At 34.9% G+C, this 20286-nt stretch overlaps 1 protein-coding gene across 1 annotated transcript in view; it reads left to right on the top strand.

Moving 5' to 3' along the window:
* Positions 1-20286, top strand: part of CNTLN (centlein) — a 492075-nt gene that overhangs the window by 270540 nt on the left and 201249 nt on the right. Inside the window, exon 13 of the mRNA XM_069090553.1 lies at positions 736-858. Within this exon, the coding sequence (XP_068946654.1) occupies positions 736-858 (123 nt within the window). The remainder of the gene's footprint in view (positions 1-735; positions 859-20286) is intronic.

Here is a 20286-nt window from a genome sequence, read left to right as displayed (position 1 = left end):
CAGGGCAGTGTTAATGGTACACATTGTTTGCTTGTATGAAGAAATAACATTTCTAAATTGTCCGGTACAGCACTTTTCCAAATTATAAATCAAGAGTTGATTTTTATTCCTTGAAAACTGAGATTCAAAAGGAAATTTCCATTGTCTATTGATAAAATTGGATAATGGTAGAGAAAATTCTTCTGATTATACTATTTTTTAATTCTTTCTCCTGGTGGATGGAAAATGTTACCAAATTGCACCTGAGCAAAAACAAAATGTAAAATAACTCTAGATTCTACTACTCTGAGCACATAACTTTTCAAAGCCCTGATAACATAATGACTCACTTTCCAACATGAACACCTAACAGCTTGCTTTTAAGACTGGGCATTTATACCACTTACAGATTTGTTGGCCACATATGCTGGATTAGCTGATGGCTTATAACCTTTCTTGGAGACTGTGACATTTCTACAGTGTACATTTTCTCTATTGGCAGAATTTGAGAGATCGAACCAGTTCTGCCATATGTCATATTAAGAGCTCTGCTTTCACACCAGCAGTCCAGCTTTATGAAATTATTTTAGATCTTTAATTTAAACATACCAGGTTTTTGAAGTATTATCCAATCAAAACTACATTCATATTACCTTTCAGGAATATATCTAATGGATTTTTAAAGTTCAAAGTTGTATGAGTTTTTCTATATTTTAAACTTTAGAAAAATAATAAAACATCTTGATTATGAAATAGGACTGACAGAAACAAACAAATGAGGAGAGGAGAGTCCCAGCAGCTCCAGCAAGAAGATTCTAATGCTCTGTGGAATGAGCTGACATATTTCAAAAGGGAACACCAGAAGCTATTGATTGAAAAGTGAGTTTTTTTTTTCAACAATATGTACATGGAGAAACATTTGGGAAGGTTTTTATGTGGCTCGAAGGCCACTAGAGAGAGTCCTTATGTAATTTGAAGATTATACCATCTTCTTTTTACCAAGAAAAAAGAAAAGAAAAAAAAAACTGGCTTTTTTCATAATGCAATGACAAGTTGTACGTTTGCTACTACTAACAGAAACTGTATAACATGATCTAGGGATTGTGTTAATTAATGTGGCTCTCATCTGTTGGAGGTGTCGCTCTTCATTAGCCTGTATTTTACACACTGCCGTGCTTCATTTTTGGAATGAGGTGGTGAGGGGATAACCTAGCCAGCCATCCTTGTTTGATCTCCTTGATACATACGCAATGCAGAATGCCTCAGCTCTCTTGGTTCCCTGCCCTGTCCTGCTAATCCCAGCTGAGCTCATTATGGTGTAGCCTTGCTGCTACTCTTGGAGCCAGAGCTGTCCAAGCTAATTACTGGTAGCAGCAGAGCTGCCTGTTAAGGGTCTGGTGTGGATCTGCTAACATGGTCCTTGGTAGTGACCTGAAGAAGACACGAGGGAGTTACTTTCTTTCTTGCTGTGCATTGCCTGTCCTTTGGGCTTAATGCTGATCCCTTCACACAGCTCTTTTAGATACAGTAAGTATAAAACTTGGTGAAGGAAACTCATATTTTAGAAAACATACAGTTTGCTTCTTTGATCTTATAATTCACATATTATTATACTCAGTCTGTCAATGAAAGAAAACTTTCTTTTCTTGTAGACAAAAGGAAATTAGCCCAGTATAATTAGCCTTTTGCTGCTATTTAACTATTTCTTTACTTTACAGTAATTTTAGCCATGAGAATGTTAAATTTTTGTAGAAGATTGTGAATTTCATAGATAGCTAGTCTAAGAATTTGGCAACAGGTGTGGCACTGAGCATCAAAGTTTATTGAATTTTTTTAGCAAATTATAAATTATCATATTTTATGGCACTAAGCTCTTTACATAATGCTCATAAAGCTAAATTATAAGTTGTTTCACAAAATTGTAAGCTCTTTTAGAGAAAAGACCATGTTAAACTTGAACTATGAACTCTAAGGTGTTGAATATTGTGCAACATATTCTGTGGATGCTGAATAAATATTTAATGCTGGTAATGGAATATCTGTCTTTGAAACTTTTCATAAATTTATTCATTCAAACATTTCTTGAGCTTCTCTCTACACGGCACTATGCTAGGTACTTTGGGGAATAGAAAGATGAATAAGATACAGTCCTTGTCAATAAGAAGCTTATATTCTAGTAAGGATAATGGATATACTCCAGTGCAAAGGAAAAAAAAAGTACAATAAGAGAGTTAAAGTGTTATGGCTATTCAGGGAAAGAAAAAGATAATTTTAGGGTAGAAAAATCAAGAAATACTTTATGGAGAAAGTGACACCTGATTCTTGAAAGATGGGCAATTCATTGAATTCCACAAGCATTTATTAGGTGACTGCTTTGTGCTGGGACTGTGACAAGCTGCAGGGATATGGAGACAAATATAGAATAGCCACTGACCACAGGAATATGTCATCACATTGAGGAAGGGAACGACGTGTATGTTGATAAATAAATTAAAACATTTGCACAATAGATACCTTGTAATTGGTGGGGCACTAATAACTAGGAGAATTCAGAAAGTCCTCTTGCAGGAGATGAATTTGAGCTTAGCTTTGAAGGGAATGAGGGTTTTTAAGTGGCAGGAGTGAGGAAGAGCCAATATTCTCGGAAAGAGGGACAGCCTATGTAAAGTCAGAGGGGTAGGGAAAGAAATACTTTATATAAGGAACAGTAAGTAATCCATTTGACTGAAAGATAGCATATGTAAAGGGGGAATATATGTAATCAACCCAGAAAAAAATAGTCCAGACTGTGAAAGACTTTAAATTCCAAACAGGATCTTACATTTTTATCCTAAGGCAACAGGGAACTACTAGACCTTGGAAAGAGTAGTGATGATGTTTAGATCATACTGCTTTAGGAATATAACTTGGTAGCTATGTGAATATGGATTCAAAAGAATGCTGGCTAAATGCAAGGAGAATAAGTTAAGAGACTATCTCTGCAGTATAGGTAAGAGGTTATAGGGGCTTGAATTATGGTATGGTTGGAGAAAAGGAGAGGTGTGCAAGAAATGTAGAGGTAGAATGAACAAGAACTGGCAATTGACTGAATATAGGATTGGTAGAAGAGAGTAAGGAATTGTGGATGACTCCTTGCTTATCTATTTTCCTATCTGGAAGGAAGACTATGTCCTCAACAGAAATAGGGAAAAAGTCACAAACAGATATATCAAATATCCTATTCATGTATTATAGACTCCTGGTACTGTTTTTTTAAACACACCTGTACCAGCAAAGTCTCTGTTGATTTAATTTCTGCTTCTTAGAAATCTGAATGTAACTTCATGTAAGACCACAGGTATTATGGTCTCTTTTTAAACCCAGAGTAAGATAAAAATAAAGAGTTTCTGGAAACATGAAGTTTAAAAATGTTTCAAGCATGACTTCTATGATAAATGATTGGATGAATATCACACAAGCTGCTACATTGGAGATGATTACTTTTTTCACCTGACTTTATTCTGTTTCCATTTCACATCTGCTTTATCTCTGACTGTTGTTAAAGGGTATGAAGAAAATTGTGCTTACTGTCAAAATGTTGATGACTCCCTGTCCTGACTGATTAATATTGCTGATGAATCTTGAGGTCTACAAAATGATTTTACCTAAAACATTATCATCTTTAAATATTTTATGAAATGAAGTGTTCTTTTTGCAAATGGTTTGGTACATTTCTTGATTTAATATGGTTTAAAAGAATGTAGTGAGCAGTTACTTAGTATCATAACTTTTGCGAACACTTTAGTCATTCTCATTTATGTTATTAAAATTATATAGTTTGGAATTTTAATAAGGAGTACTCTGTTAGTTGTCATTAAGGGAAACTATCTACTTGGAAACTGTAAACTCTTTAAGAAATTCAGTTCCTAAAAGTCTGAAGTTTTACAAATTACTAGAGAGTAATATTACAACAGACAGATGTAAGTAATGGTTCTTGATCAAAATAAGATACATATGGAATATAAATGATTCTTAAATCACAATATTTTTAAAGGTTTCAAAGTATTTGAAATACAGTTTTGTGTTTTTTATATCTTAACTTTACATTTAGATGAATTTCTAAATAGTTTTATCTAGGTCAGATTTTTATACATTGTTTTTCTTTCATTGACTTAATATCATTATTTCAGAAATATATTTATAGGGTTGCTGCCCTCTTGCCAATTGCCAGTCAGTCATTATTAACACCAACTTGAATGTCTTTGTACCTATCATCTATTTTATTGCTGTATGTGGCGCATAATGTGTATCTAATAGACTTAAGCATTTCCATTTAGTGAAGAACATAATTGTGCAAAATGAAAAATTTCTCAGGTTTTCCCTTTTTCCTAAGTTCATATTTTTCTATACTGCAGGTATTGTGGGCCAGGCCTAACCTCTGCCAGTTCAGTGTTTCAGGCTCAAGGGTTAAAATGCAAGAAAATACCCATGGATCACAAAATATAATAAAAACAAAAGATAAAAGAACAGAGCTTCTAAATAAAAAAGATATGAAATTGTACTCCATTTTGTCTCCTTACCAACCAATCACTTTGATAAGGATTTCTTCCCTTTAAAAAGTCAGAATTTAGGTATATTCCTTTTTATACTTTAGGCCACATAAAGGGAGTGAGGGACTATTTCCTTAAAGGACCAGTGTGGTTCACCTGCTACTCTAGCCATTGCCAGAGTATATATGGCAACAGACTGGGCTAACTATATCTTTTTTTTTGTATTTTGTTTTAAAACTATTTACTTTTTTAATGTTACTTGCATTTACTTCCATCTCTCTCCTAGAAATGGTCTTCCCTTATAATAAAAAAGGGGGTGGGAGTACAGCAGTACGAATGCAATGAAAAAGTCTAACATAATATGTACAGTTCTATTCCCCTAAGTGTCTCCCCTCCCCACTCCCACCTCTGCAAAGCTGTAGAAGGGAATGAGGGAAGGAATATTTTCATATCTGTACTTTGGATCTGCCTCAGCCATTATAATTTCACAGTATTCAATTTCAAATATTTTGTTGTTCTTTCAGTTTACATTAATGTAGTCATTGTGTGTCTTGTTTTCATCATATGTCTTTCTCTTCTTTTCTGAATTGTTAATATTCATTGTTCCTTTTAGCATATTTCACTATTTCACCTATTTCACTCATGTACCACAGTTTGTTTAGCCATTCCCAAATCCATGGGCATCTACCATCTACTTTGTTTCTAGTTCTTTGTTATTACAAATAGTGCTAATATAAATAATTTGTTTATAATTTTTATCATTGACTTCTTTAGGGCTTATGACTAGCATTGGGATTTCTAGATCAAAGGCATTGGCATTTTAATTACTTTCTTTGCATAAGAAATTACTTTGTGGAATAGTTGGATCAAATAGCTCCATCAACCATGTACCTGTTTTTCCACAACCCCTTCAGCATTGACTATTCCTCTCCTTTGTCATCTTTGCCAATTTTCTGATCGTGAGATGAAATTTTGGAGTTCTTTTGATTTGTATTTCTCTTATTATTAATTGTATATACCTATTTATATATGAAGCACCTGGGAATAAAAGAGAGTTAAGTCTTGAAGCCAGGAAAATGTTAATTCAGATCCTGTCTTAGAAATACACTAGGAGGATTCTGGAAAGCCAGCAGAATAAGATCAGAAAATTCCAAGCTCTCAAGATTTTCCCCCACGAAAGAGTTAAATAGTACCTTAGGGCAAACAAAGTGTGGGTGGAGATAAATAAGAATAGGGGCATAACTAAGGCCCCCCTGGGGCAATTTGAGAAGATTGGAAGAAAATCCTAGGACAACGTTTAGTCCATGTGAAGAGATAACACCTCCAGGCTAGGTTCTGTTTTAACACCAAATGGCACATTCTGGGGTTAGTTGGTTTAAGAGGCTGCCTCGACCCTAGTCACCTGAACTTTTACTCCAGTGATAGTGAGGGGAATTGGGCATTTGAGCCCCAAAGATTGAGGGAACCTCTGCCAATGAGGAATACCAGACTCAGCTGTGTGGCAAAGAGCAGCAGGGGCAAGAATGAATCAACACCTGCCTGGTGAGTGCAGAAGCAGTGGGGTAGAAAGCCCCCGGCTGCAGGCACTTACAGGAGGTTGGAGGTTTGGCTTTGATTCCAGGCTAGAAGGGAGAACTGAAGATCTGGGACAAGAGGCACCATTTCCCACAACTTAGAGGGGCAAGAGTTGATTACAAAAATTAAGGTATTACCACAAAAAATGGATAGGCAAAGGAGAGAGAATCCAACCACACAAACTTTTTATGGGAATAGAGATGACTGAGGTTTTTCAGAGGAGGATATTGAAGTAAAGAAATCTCTAAAGAGTAATGTAAAATGGTCACCTGCCCAAAAAGAATTCACAGAACATCTGAAAAAAAATAAGACTTTAAAAATCAAATGACAGAGATGAAAGGAAAACTTAAAAAAAGGAATAATTCAAGAAAAACAAGAAGGGTATAAAAGAAAAGTCAGCCAATTATAAAAGGAGATCCAGTATCTTAAGGGAGAAAATGACACCTTGAAAACTAGAATTGGGCAAAGTGAAGCCAGTGAAATTATAAGAGATCGAGAAATAATTAAACAAAATATGAGTAATGAAAAATAGACGAGAAAGTGAAACATCTTATTAGAAAAACAACAGATTTGGAGAATAGATCAAGAAAAGAAAATATGAAAATAATTGGACTAACTGAAAGTTACAATCAAAAAAGGAATCCTGATGCAATAATATAAGAAATAGTTTAAAAAAATTGTCCTAAAGCATTAGAACAAGAGGGGAAAGTAGAAATAGAAAAAAAAAATCCATCGATCACCACTTAAAAGAGATCCTATGAGGAAGATCATAGGAATATGATAAGCAAATTCCAAAACCCCCAGCTCAAGGAAAAAATATTCAAAGCTTAAAGATTAAAACTATTTAAATATAATAGTATCACAATTAGAATTACATAAGTCCTAACAGCAGAGACATTGAAGGACCACAGATCTTGGAATACAACATATCAAAGAGAAAAAGAATGGGGCCTCTGGCCAAAAATATCATACTCTGCAAAGTTAAGTATTATCCTAAATGAAAAAAGAATGAACATTTGATAAACTCTCAAACTTTCAAGACTGTTAAAAAAAATTCCTGAATTTAATAGAAGATTTGACCTACAAGAACCAAGAGAAATATAAGACACATACATAACAAAGACTGATTATAAGGGATCCATAAGGACGGATTGTTTACTTTTTGTATATATAAAATGTGAAAGGTATGTCTAAGATTTTTATCAATAATTGGGTAGCTCATAAGAAAGATTGGAGTAAATCTGAGATATGAATTTAAAAAGTAAAACCATTTAGGAACAGCTTAAAATAGTAATTATTTTATACAAATAGAGGTGCAAGAGGAAGAACCAATACAGAGGAATTTAGATGGGGGAGGAGGGCTGGTAGTTTTCGTAACCTGCTTTCATCGGGAATGGGTTAAGAGGGAACAATACATAAATATTTAGAAGAGTATAAAGTCTTCTAAATTGAGAAGAAATAAAATGATAGGGGCATAGGGAGGGGGGAGAGGAAAAGGGAGGGATCTTTAGATGGAAGGGTGAGGGGATAGGTAAAATAGGGGTATAGAAGGGTGGTTAGATTTATGGAAATGGAAGGATAGGGGAGGAATCCTTGGAAAGAGTTAGGCAAGTAATAGGAAGGCAAGGTAGTGGATAGAAGTAAAATAGAGGAGGCAGGAGGGATAGGAAAAAAGAGATATGCACATACATAAAAGCAAAGATCAGGAGTATAATAGGTTTGGGAAAGTATATGTATGTATATATGTGTATATGTGTATGTATATACTTATAGCTATAGAGAAACATATCTAAACTTTACTGTGGCCTTCGGTGGGGGAAGTGGTTAGGGGGTTAGGGGGAAAAACAAAGTAAAAGGTGCACAGCAGAGAACAAAAGAAAATTCACATGGAAGCAAAGAAAAAATGGACAATTCTCAACACAATGAGTATTGTTTATCATACAGGATTTCTTGAAATGAAAATTTGTTACATATTTTGAATCCTCTCTTACATTCTGTTATGCACATGACATGCTTTTTTTTCTTTCTAACTTTCTATTTAAGTTCCAATATTTAAGTTTATGATATATTTTTGTTTCCTTTCTCTATTCTGTATTTGTGTTCTGTTGATTGAGTCTAAAATAAAATTTTGGAAGAAAAAAAGGGAGCACTATAGCTGGGTGATCCTGGGCAAGTGACTTTACTTCTTGGTTCTCTAGGCAGTTAAGGCTATTAACTGTACATTGATAAAATTTCCTTATGCAGGAGTTTCCTATACCATTGAAATTGCAGGTTAAGCTCCTTTCATTTCTACATATTATCTCCCCCATTAGAATATAAGCTTCTTGAGAGCAAAGAATATTTTCACTTTTTCTTTGTATCCTGGGTCTTTAACATAGTGTCTGGCGTATAGTAAACACTTTAAAAATGCTTATTTATTGTAGATTAGGTAGTTGGTTGGAATAATGTTTCTTATGAGTATTGATAGTTGGAAGTTCTTTTGAGAAACATTTATTCATATACATTGGCTACTATTCTCTTGAGAAATAGTTTTTGGTCTTATATAATATTAATTCCTTATACTTCTTGGTATAAGATCATTATCTGAATTTCAGATTTCTTAAATTGACTGCTTTGGTCCTGCTACCTTCTCTCTCAGTGTCCTTGCAGTATTTGAGGACAATATTCCCAAGGAAGAACTTTGGGGGGGGGGAGGTTGGGAAAGGCATTTGGGGTTAAATGACTTACCCAGAAGCACAGAGTTAGTAAGTGTCTGTGTGCCACCCTACTGCCCCAGACATTCCTTTTAATTTTTATTTCTTCAACTGTCTTAAGACCTAGTTGAGAACTCTGGGGCTAACTCTTTGATTTTCTTACTATAGCCAGAACTACCTTGTCACCTATTCCTATATCTTCCTTCAAAGTTTTAGCCATTTCCAAATCATCCCATATTTTTCTCTTAAGATACTAATCTGATGAATTCTTATTCTCTACTTTTCTAAAATGGAAGACCACAGTTAATTTTAAACAGATATACAGTTGGACATTTTGAGGAAAAAATGATTTTGTATCTAAGTCTTTTTGTACAGTATTTTTAAAAAATGTAGCCAAGGTATGTGACTTTGCCTAAGAGAATGGTACTATTTTACCTGTCATGATATGCTAAATTTACCCATAGTATGGTATATGTTTTATTTTTTTTTAAGCAATCGGGGTTAAATAACTTGCTCAAGGTTACATGGCCAGTTATTATTTCTGGGTGTGGTGCTGAGTATCTGAGCCCGGATTTGATCCAGGTCATCCCGACACTGGAGCCGGTGCTCTTACTCGCTGAGCCACCTGGCCACCCCTAAGCAATTGGGGTTAAGTAACTTGCTCAAGGTTACACAGCCAGGTGTTTCTGGGTGGGTGCTAAGTGTCTGAGCCCGGGATTCGATCTCCAGGTCTTCTCAACACTGGAGCCGGTGCTCTTACTCGCTGTGCTACCTGGCTGTCCCTTTTTATTTTCTTTAACATTGAGCTAGAAGACACTGAGGTGGGGGCATTATTTAATTAGCAATGATCCTTTCTTTGGTAACTTTTAGTTATACGTTGCTTTTAGGTTATACAATTTTATGTTAAATATATTGTCATTTGTCCATGTTTGATATAGCAGTAATTGCTATCCATAATTGTAGCCAAGGATCAGTTTCTATTGAACATATGTAATGCAGACCTATTTTAAATTGTTTTAAGTTGAAACATAAGAAATGTAGTATAATCCTACATATGTCATATCAGTTAAGATAGAATCTATTTATAACTATAAGGTTTTTTACTAAATACATTCACTAAGTAGAAACTTGTTATTATAGTAATTACAGTTTACAAATCATGAAATCCATCATAAAAAACATTGTTCCGCATTATGAATAGACTTTGTATTTACTAGAAACAAAATCAACCCTTTTAAGATAACTGAAGTGTATGCAATAACATTTACTGCAGAAGATAAAGAAGGACTAAATTCTTTGAACCATTGGACAAGTTCCTCCAAATAAGGCAACTTATACTTTCATAATTGTTAATTTTAATGGTGACATTAGGGAAGATTATAAAAAGTATGTTGGAAAATATAGTTCAGGCTTAATAAATGAATGAGAAGAAAACCACATGGGCTTCTCAGAAGCCTAATTTCCTACCTGGCTATGCTCTCTTGGCCTTTATGATCTCCAGAAGCTCATCATATTGACAGATGACATCAACTCTCTAACTTATACCTCTTCAAATCATTTTCCAGTCCTGCTGCCAGACTTCATTATGTCCCTACAACAGGTAGCCTTCCCCTCCTCTTTTCAGCTCCTTTTTATCTTCTGTCTTCCCCCTTTAGATTGTAAATTCTATCAGGGTAGGGATCGAATAAGATAATAATTATAAAGTTCTTAGCACAGTGCCTGGCATATAATAAGCACTCTGTAAATAATAGCTATCATTATGACAATGATGATGATGATGTGATTTTTGTGAAACATTAGTGTGATGCATTCATGAGGATCTAAAATCTTCTATGTGGAGAATTCCATAAAAGTTGTATTTATTTTTATTCTGTGAAGTGATTGTTGTCACTCTGCATGCTGTTTATAGTCAGCTGATCCTGCTTTATATCATTTATTGTCTTTCATATTTTCTTGTACTCTTTATATTCATTTTCATAAGAGTCACATCTTATTACACAAAAATGCCATAATTTAAGTTATTGTCCAGTGATTGAATGTATAGATTGCTTCTAGTTTTTCTTTTTTTCATTACAACTAAAAGAGCTACAAATTCTTCCGTAAAATTATAAGGTACTTTTTTTTCTTTTCAATAATATTTTTAGATTCTGTCTCAGTAATAAAATTTCTTAGACTAAGAATTTTATATTTAAAAAATTTGCATCTATCTAAGATTATATCAACAACATGATGGAGTTTTAGACCCTTCTTTTGACAGTCTCAGAGAATGCTACAACCATAACTGACTTGCATCACCCAGGTTGGAGGTTGAGAAAATTGGGGTTCAGAGAGCTGAAGAGATGTACTTGGCTCAGGAGTGACATTGTGGAGAGTGCCCTGGGTTTGGGCCCAACCTTACCCTTTATTACCTGGGTGATGCTGCCCATGTGACACTGGCCAAGTAATAAAGTTGGACTTGATGTTCTTTTACCATCCCTTCCAACTCTAAATCTATGAGCCTGCTGTACTACTTACTTCATAAAAAATCATACAAGGAAATTCATGAGCAGAGAGGAGCTTCACATATCCTGGGCACTGAAAGTATCAAAAACCCTCACAAATGTAGACAGTGAGGCAGTTCAGGAGATTAGAGCTCTGGATTCACACTCAGGCAGATGAGTTCAGATCAAGCAGTGGGTACTTTCTAGCTGTTGGACACTACTGAGTCACCTCACCTCTCTCTGCCTCAGTTTCTCCATTGTAAGATGGCAATAAAAAAACTACCTACTTTTTAGGGTTGTTCTGAAGGTCAAATGTGAAATCATATTTGTAAAGCATTTAGCATCATGTTCGAAATGTTTTTCAGTTGTGTTTGGCTATTCTTCTTTCTTAATATTAATTCTGATTGTTGATCTGACAAGTCAGTGGTCTGACTGTGCACTGACAGGAATGTTGTTGTTGTTAATTGTTTTATGTCATGTCTAACTCTTCTTGACCCCATTTGGGGTTTTCTTGGCAAAGATACTGGAATGGTATGGCATTTACTTCCCTAGTGGATTAAGGCAAACAGGTTACTTGTCCAGGTAATAAGTGTCTGAAGCTAGATTTGAACTCAGGTCATCCTGCCTCAGGCCCAGTGCTCTATTCACTGAACCATCTAGATAGTAGGCACTTAATGTTTTTTCAGTTCCAAATTTGATAAAATTCTCAAATTCAAAAAGTACATAGAATTGATCTAAGTTTGTTAACATAGAGAGTAAAAGGATATAATCAGGTAGTTCTCAAACTAAGAAAAACCAATCATCAATAACCATATGAAAAAATAGTAATAATAAAAGAAATATAAATTTAAAAACCATTCTGAAGTTCTACCTCATATCCACCAAAGGATGAGCAAAAGAATAAAATATTATAATCCTTGAAAGAATTATAAGAATAAGTACAATAATACATTGTTGGTTAATCTCTAAAGTGGTTCAGTTATTCTGGAAAGCAATTTAGAAATATATCTGAAAGTCACTAAATTCTGGTCACACTTTAACCCAACGATACCATTACTAGGCTTGTACAGTAAAGGCATCAATAAAATCAAAAGAAAATATCCATATGTACAAAAACATTTATAGCAGTAATTTCTTTTGTAGCAAAGAACTTGAAACAAAGTGACTACCCATCACTTAGGGAAGAGGTGGGGAAAAAAAGAGATGATAACAGATTCAAAGAAAGTTGAGGGGACTTAAATGACCCAGTATAGTGTGGAGTGTGCAGAACCAGGAGAATAATTTGATCTATGGCTACAAGATTATTAAGATGAATAACTGTAAAATTTAAGAACTTTAATCAACATAATGAATTCTTCCCACCTATTTACACAAAGATTTAGGATACAGAACGAGGCATACTTTTCAGAGACAGCCAGTTATGGATGTTTTACATGACTATAAGTGTTTGGTATAAGGGAGAGCCTTTCTTTTCTTTTTCTTTTTTTTGGGGGGGGATGAATTAGGGATGAAAGGAGGAATAGTGAGGATTGTACTAATAAAAGGAAGGAAAGAGCTTTATGAATCATTTTATGAATCATAAAAATAAAGCATAAGGAAGTTTACAAATGGGTAAGGAGTAGGATAGTAGGACACTGTTGACAGTACTTTGTCAAATTTGAATTTTATAAACAACAATAATGAAAAAGCAACCCAAACTGTACATAGTAATTACTAGGAGAAAACCAAGTTTTAAATAAAACTTACTTTTTCAGTTTTTCTTTGTATGTTTAAATATTCAAATTTATTGATTTTTATTAAACTTATAATAAAAATTTAAATATAATTAAAACAGCTTTTAATAACTATTTTAAATAATTAATATAATTTAAATAATTTGTATTACTTTCAATAATTTATTGTTGATGATTACTTGATATAAATATGTAAAAGAAACTAATCTCAGTAAGTAGCTTTCAAAAGAATGAGAGTCATTTATATAGAACTCATTTATAGGATTAAGAATTTAAGGAATACCATTTTGCATTAATATAGGGAAAACTCATTTTAATTCAGTTTCAGCTTCTATTCTTACTTCATCAAAGTCACCTGAACTGCAACTCCACCATGTTTAGACAATTGGTAGGAAGTAAAAGGGCCATAGGGAAGCTGAAATTTGACCCAGAAATTATCAGAGGAAATATCATCCACTAGATATCCTAGGTTCTATTACTTATTCTATGCATGACACTGGCAAATCAGTCCATACCTTTGGACTACTTATTTGTAGTTATTCAGGTTATTTGTAAAATGGGGGAGTTGGGATATATAGTTTTTGGAAAAGTCTTTTCCAGTTCTCAGTCCTATTATCCAGTGACCTGGTGTTTGCTCATTGAATTTACAGAAGTTAATGAGAAGTTAGAATTGGAATTATATTTATAAATGTATACTATGTCTAGAAGTGTTCAGAAACTCCCAGAATTTTTCAAAAATTTCTGCAGAATTTATGCTACTTAAGACATAAAGAATAAATCTAGTAAGCCAGGAAAAACAAATGAACCTTAATTTCAAATAATTTCATCTCAGGCCTATGTATCTAATTTTAAAAATGATTCTTTGTCTGCATCTCTTTAAATTAGGAGATTGGTCTTGATTAAAAAGTTCTAAATTCCCTTCTAGCTTTAAAAGTTTATGGCCCTTTTGATTCTAACATGATTTATTTAGACCTAACATCAATGTTAAGCTTCCTAGCTACTCTCCACAAACCCTATCTCCTGTAAAGAAAAAGAAACACATCCTCAGCTCCAAGGTCTTTAAAATTTTGGTGACAGGACTTTAAAAGTCTTTTATTAATTAGTAATTTTTAACAAAACTGATACATATAAAGAAGCTTTATTTATAAATAAACTTTACTCTCTCAAAATCCTTTCAGCAAATGCATCCTATAATGGCTAATGCCTCTCCATAGTTGGCAGGTCATTATGTTTTGCTTCTGTTAATACTTTTGACACCAAATATATTGTTCAATTCATACCTTTTGTTCTTTTCAGGGGTTGTACATACCATAATTAAAATGCTCTTTGCTGTATTTGAAAATATTATTTTCCCTTTTGTTTTAAGGTCTAGTTGTTTGATTAAATCTAATGAGGATAATAACTTAATAAATGCAACCCAACAAGTGTTTATTAAGTAACTACTTTGTGCTAAACATAATAGAGACAAAAAGATTTAAATAACACATGGCCTCATGGCAATTTAGTGAGTGTGTATGGGGAGTATTTTATTTATATAAATAATTATTATACAAAGCAGTAATAACATTTTGTAATGGTAATGTAATTTTGACCTTGAAGATCCCTTTTGTGTTGGAAAAATAGCAGGTACTTAACACTTAGTAACCGATGAAGCCTCTGATTGGGGGAACAGAAGGTATGAACTCTTGCCCCTTGTTACTGACATAACAGGAAGTTGGGTGAAAGAAGTGAAGTAGGTAATACTGTGTATTTAAGAAAAGCCCCAGAGAGGCACAATCAGAATTTCCTTGAGACTGAGATCTGGTGGCAGAACAGCAACAGAAGAATGAAGAACTGAGTCCTGAGAACTTGTGGTAGTGGTGGAGCTCCTTCTGAACAGGATCCCAGGAGCCCAGAGTCCAGACCCAGGAGACCAGGGGCCAGGAGCCCAGGTGACTGAAGCATGACCAGGATGCTGAGACTTTGTTTGTGGGTTGGTTGAGCCTTGAATTCCTTGGAGCAGAAATGATGAAGGAACTGACATGGACCAGACCCTGTGAACACCAATGTGGAGCAGAGCCTCTCCAGAGAGCTGGTCAAGAAACTGGGAGCTGTCTTCCATTGAACCCAGGTGACAGTCTGTTAAATCTAGGTAGAGTTTGGGGCCATGGAAGGGGATCCAGGGAATCTGAGAACAGGCCCCCCCAAGTCAAGATGAAGAAAAGACTTCTCCTTGGGTACTGAGTAATTATGGAATTATAGTTTACTAGTGACCTAAGGGGTGGAGGATTTTGTGTATGATACTTAGTAAGACTTTACTGAATAAGTGACTGATTATATTTTGAGTACTGTGACTATTGTTATTGATTAGTGACTGATTGAGTTAATCAAAATTTTGCCCCAAGAGTGGAAGACTTCAACTTGTGTACTTTGATATTACTGATAAGTGACTGATAGAATTAACTTAACAGTGACTATTTTGTGACTGATTGAATTAACTTAAGAGTGACTATTTTACTTTGAGACTATGTTGTGAATATTATATTGTGATTTTCTGTGATAAGTTGAAATATGGTGAATGCTGTATTTTGAATTATGCTATACCTTGATTTTCCATGGATGTTTTACTTTTGTTATGGAATAGAGTGATCATTATACTGAGTAATCAGAGCCTAAAAAAAAGCTGTTCAAAATAGCAGTTTTTCTGGAAAGCTCCTTTGCATGGCATTAGATTATAAGATAATGCCAAGCAAAGGCAATTTCCCAAGGTTCAAAATACCAACATAGCTGCTCTCCATTTTATTCAATGACAAATTAAGAAAAGAGAAAATCAAAATATAGCATAATTCAAAATACAGCATTCACCAAGTGTAATTCAATAATTTCCAAGTAGTACTCCACCCCTGGACATTACATTCATTTAGTCAATCACAAAGTCCCTCTTCTAAGTACTACTCCACCCCTAGTCAGTACATTCATTTAGTCAATCACAAAGCCTCTCTTCTTAAATGGAGATTAGTTTCCAATCATAAACAAAGTATATTTATTTGGTCAGTCCCAGAGCACAAAAAAATCAAAAGTTTCCCACCCTTGGATCACAACTGAATAGGCCATCTACCCCAGAGTTACAACAAGCTTAAGCACAGCATTTAATACCCAAAGAGAGGTCTTTTCTTCATTTTGACCTAAGGCAAGTTCTCAGCAATCTTTGTTCCTGGGGAGACAAAGCTTAGCAAGGCCACAAGATACATTGCCAGTGTCCTCATTAATTCATTCTCTGTGTGCAGAACAGTCCTAGGATCCCTGAAAACATTAGCAAAACCCTCTTCCAGGATTTCTGTAAACATACAACAAGAAAATCCTTCTTCAGGGCTTCTGAACCAACAGCAAGTTTCCAGAACCTCTGCAACCACAGCACTATCCTTCACCAGTGGGCGCAATTCACTCTCTCTGCAGAACAGTCTCAGGACCCTGAACGAATAGCAAGGTTCCAGGACCTCTGCAACGACAGGACTGTCCTTCATCAGTGGAAGAATCTGACAAAGCACCATCAAAACAGACAAAGTACCAGCATAACAGCCATGTTATGGGTCCTTGGTAGCTCTGGGTGGCAGCTCTCAAAAGTCCTGGGCAGTTCAAACTGGCCCTCAGCAATCCTCTCCATTTCTCTGCCTCCTCGATGCTGCTTCCAAAAAATTCTTCTGCCTCTCTCTCTGCTGGTGCCTCTCTAAATTCACATCACCAGCTCCTCCCAGTTCATCCCTCTCTTTTCACATCAACAAGTCCATCCCACAAGTGGGATTCACAAGCTCTGGGTTTTAACACTCAACCAAACCAATACAGGGGATCTTTAAGTTCCATTACTATTACACATTTATAGGGGGATTCTTAGTTTAAAAGTGACTTTCAGTACAGTTAAAAAAAGCATGTGTTATATAAGGTCTTATGAAAGAACATTCTTTGCTGATGAGAAGAATCAAGTTATACTTCATAGCAGATCTGACATTTGAACGGGTTGTTGAAAATTCTTTAGGATTTTAAAAATTGGGTTAATTTACTTTTCAAGTAGCAAGTAGCAAAAAAATCAGTGTGTCCTTGCCAAGAGGGTATGTTTCATTTTTATTCATTTGGACTTGACTTATCTTTTTTTTCTATAATATTGTCATTGTACAGATTATTTTCCATATTCTGTTGACTGATATGCATCAATTCATAAGTTATTCCACTTTTCTTTTATAATTGTCCACAATTTTTATGACATTGTAATATTCCATTATATTTATATATCAACATGTATTTAGCCATTCCCCAATAGGAGAACTCCTATTTAATTTCCAATTTTTGACAACCAGGAAAAAAGCTGTTATACATATTTTTGTACATGAACCAGGATAACTAGTGCTATGAAAGTAAGAGGGACCCAATCAAAACTTCCAGGGACATATCAGGAGAATCATCACCTGCTCACTACTACCTGGAGAGGTCCACATTCCTACAAAATTATGTAAAGAGGGATAGAGAGGAGCCATTGTGTAAAAACTAAATGTACAGACATCTAGGTGGTACAATAAACAGAAAGCTGGACCTGGAGTCAGGCTTACTTGAATTCAGTTCTGGCCTCAGACATTTACTAACCGAGTGATCCTCCACAAGTGATCCTCAGCAAGTGACGTAACTGTTTTCTGCTTTTTTTTCTCATTTGTAAAACAAAGATTGATAATAATAGCACTTAGCTACTAGGGTTGTTGCAAGGAGAAATAAGAAAACTTTGTAAATCACTTTGCAAAGCTTAAAGCATTTACATAAATGCCAGCTATTATTTTTATTAAATATATTGTTGGTGGTGTTATTGTTTTTTATTGTTGTTGCCCTCTTACTTATTGAGCAAATCAAAATATCTATCTCAGAAGACCAACCAAGTCTTCCAAGCTGGTTCTTATAAACCTGACTAGATACATTCTATCCATTCCATCCATCAAGGCTCATTCTTTCAGGTATTCTGACTCAGCACCATGGTCTCTGTTGTTTGCAAATGTGTTTAGAGCTTTCCCCCTCTAAAACCTTCATCTTTAGTGCCCTATTGCTCTAAGTCAGGCATACCCACTTATCCTCTGGGCTTTGGATCAATCTCTTGACCCTGTTTGAAAGACATCTGTCTGAATGACATCTCCGAGTGGTTTTCCTATATATCCTCACCATCTCTATACCAATCTGGAGCCTGTGCAGAATAATAGTAAGAGCACTGGATTTAGAGTGAGAGGAAATCAGTGGGTTTGAATTTTAATCCTGACTCTGCTAATTATTATCTGTTTGATCTCAAGAAAGACACTTAACCTCCCTGAATTCATTTTACAATTGCTGTAAAATGAGGGCAATGGATTAGGTGACCTCTGAGATCTCTTTCAACTCTATATTTTTGCTTGATTTTATTACTGTGACTTTAAAATTTATGCTGGGATCCTTAAGATTCACTTTACTGATTTTTCAAACTTGAATAAATGAGCCCACCAGGGATTCATATTCTGATGTATTTCTTTACCCATCATCTTAGTAAATTCATTTCAGTTCAACAGCAGACATGTATTAAGTACCCACTTTGTACAATAAAAATGATTTAGTTGTGGGATCATAGATTTAAAGCTAGAAAGAATCTCACAAGCCAACTAGTCCATCTGTTCTCATTTTATAGATGAAGAAACTAAGTTCCAGGGAAGGTAAGTAATGACCTTAGGTTAAACAGGTAATATAAGTATTAGAGGTTGAATTTGACTTTAGTTTGTCTAACTCCAGCACTAGTGCTTTTTCCAATGTAATCTACAATTTAAGTCTAATAAGGAAGGATACAATTTGCACATAAACAAATATGATATAAGGTAGATTGAGAGAGGGAAAAAGAACTAAGAAATTTTTTTTGATATGTGAAGATAAACTTTATCAGAAAAAAAGAAAAAGATGACAATATTATGATGGTATGGAAAATCCACAATCATCATCCACATCTCAGCCTAAAACTATTTATCTCCCTCAGATTCTAGGAGTTGGCTTTTTAGGGAGCTCGCAGTCTGGTCCTTTACTAGAGGTGGTGAATGGTGAGGAACAAAACCAATGATTAATCTGAGTAATTTTTTAGGAGAGTTGTTAGTGCAAAGATTTCACTGCCGCCACTAGAGGGTATCAGTGGCATTACTCATAGCTGTGGTTCCTGTAACACCAGGGAGAGCAGAAGAATGCATGGTTCATAAATATGGGTCACATGCCAGAAAATCCTTCTGATGAAGGGGAGAGGGACCAAGGGACTGAAGTGACAAAGCTTTAAGGACAAATGATAAAGTGATTATGATACATGAACTTCATAAACTGGAGAATTTGATAGGCATGCTGTCTACTATATTTCCCAAAGTAGAATGGAAGTAAAGAGGATAGTAGAACTCATGAGCCACCCAAGGTTTAGAGCCTAAGTATAAAATGCAGAGTTCTCAAACAGCCAATCTTAGGAAAACTCTAGACTGAAAGAATTCATGGGAAGGAATTAGTTCTGACCACTGGTTGTCTGCCTCAAGACTTAACACATCTGCCATACATAGATCATATATTTAGAACTAAAAGAAACATCATAAGCCATGTAGTTTAACCTCTCTCATTTTATAGATAAAGCACCTGAGACCCAAAGAGGTTAAGTCACTTGCTTAAGGTCACACGGAAATACAAGAATTTGAATCCAGGTACATTGACTTCAAATCTAGCATTCTTTTTACTCTACCAAGAAACAGCCTTCTGACCATCAATGCAGAGGACACTTAGAACAATGGTGTCAAATTCAAATAGAAATGAGTCTCTGGGGGCCAAATATTGACTTAGGAAACCAGAAGTTCACATCTATTTTATGTTGTATTTTTATTTAGATATTTCTCAATTACATTTTAATCTGATTAGCATCACACTTAGGAGTTTTAAACTGGTAAGTTTGCCACCAGTGACTTAGAGCTAGAGGTATTACAATATCATAGTTGACCTTAAGGCTCAGAAGAATTATGGTTGTTGCAAGGCAAATATAGTTCACTCATAAACGTATGAAAAAGATATGGGCACAAACTTAAATTAACAATGCAATTAAAAAAGCTAATAAAATCTTAAACTGCATTAATAGTACTGTTGCTTGTTGTTCTGGTAAGAGCATCTCTGGAATGTCATCTTTAGTTTGGTGCTTTACTTTCTAAGTGGGTCATTTAGCAGAGGGCTTGCATCCATCTAAAAGAGGACAAACAGGGTAGTGAGAATATCCAGAAATTGGATGAATGGTTGAAGTAAGAATGCTTAG

The sequence above is a fragment of the Petaurus breviceps genome, unplaced genomic scaffold, assembly GCF_028583685.1.
Source record: "Petaurus breviceps papuanus isolate PSGF00001 unplaced genomic scaffold, PetGlider_PUasm1.0 187, whole genome shotgun sequence".
Lineage (NCBI taxonomy): Eukaryota > Metazoa > Chordata > Mammalia > Diprotodontia > Petauridae > Petaurus > Petaurus breviceps.
Note: the sequence above shows the minus strand (reverse complement) of the source record. Positions and strands in the feature narration are given on the sequence as shown.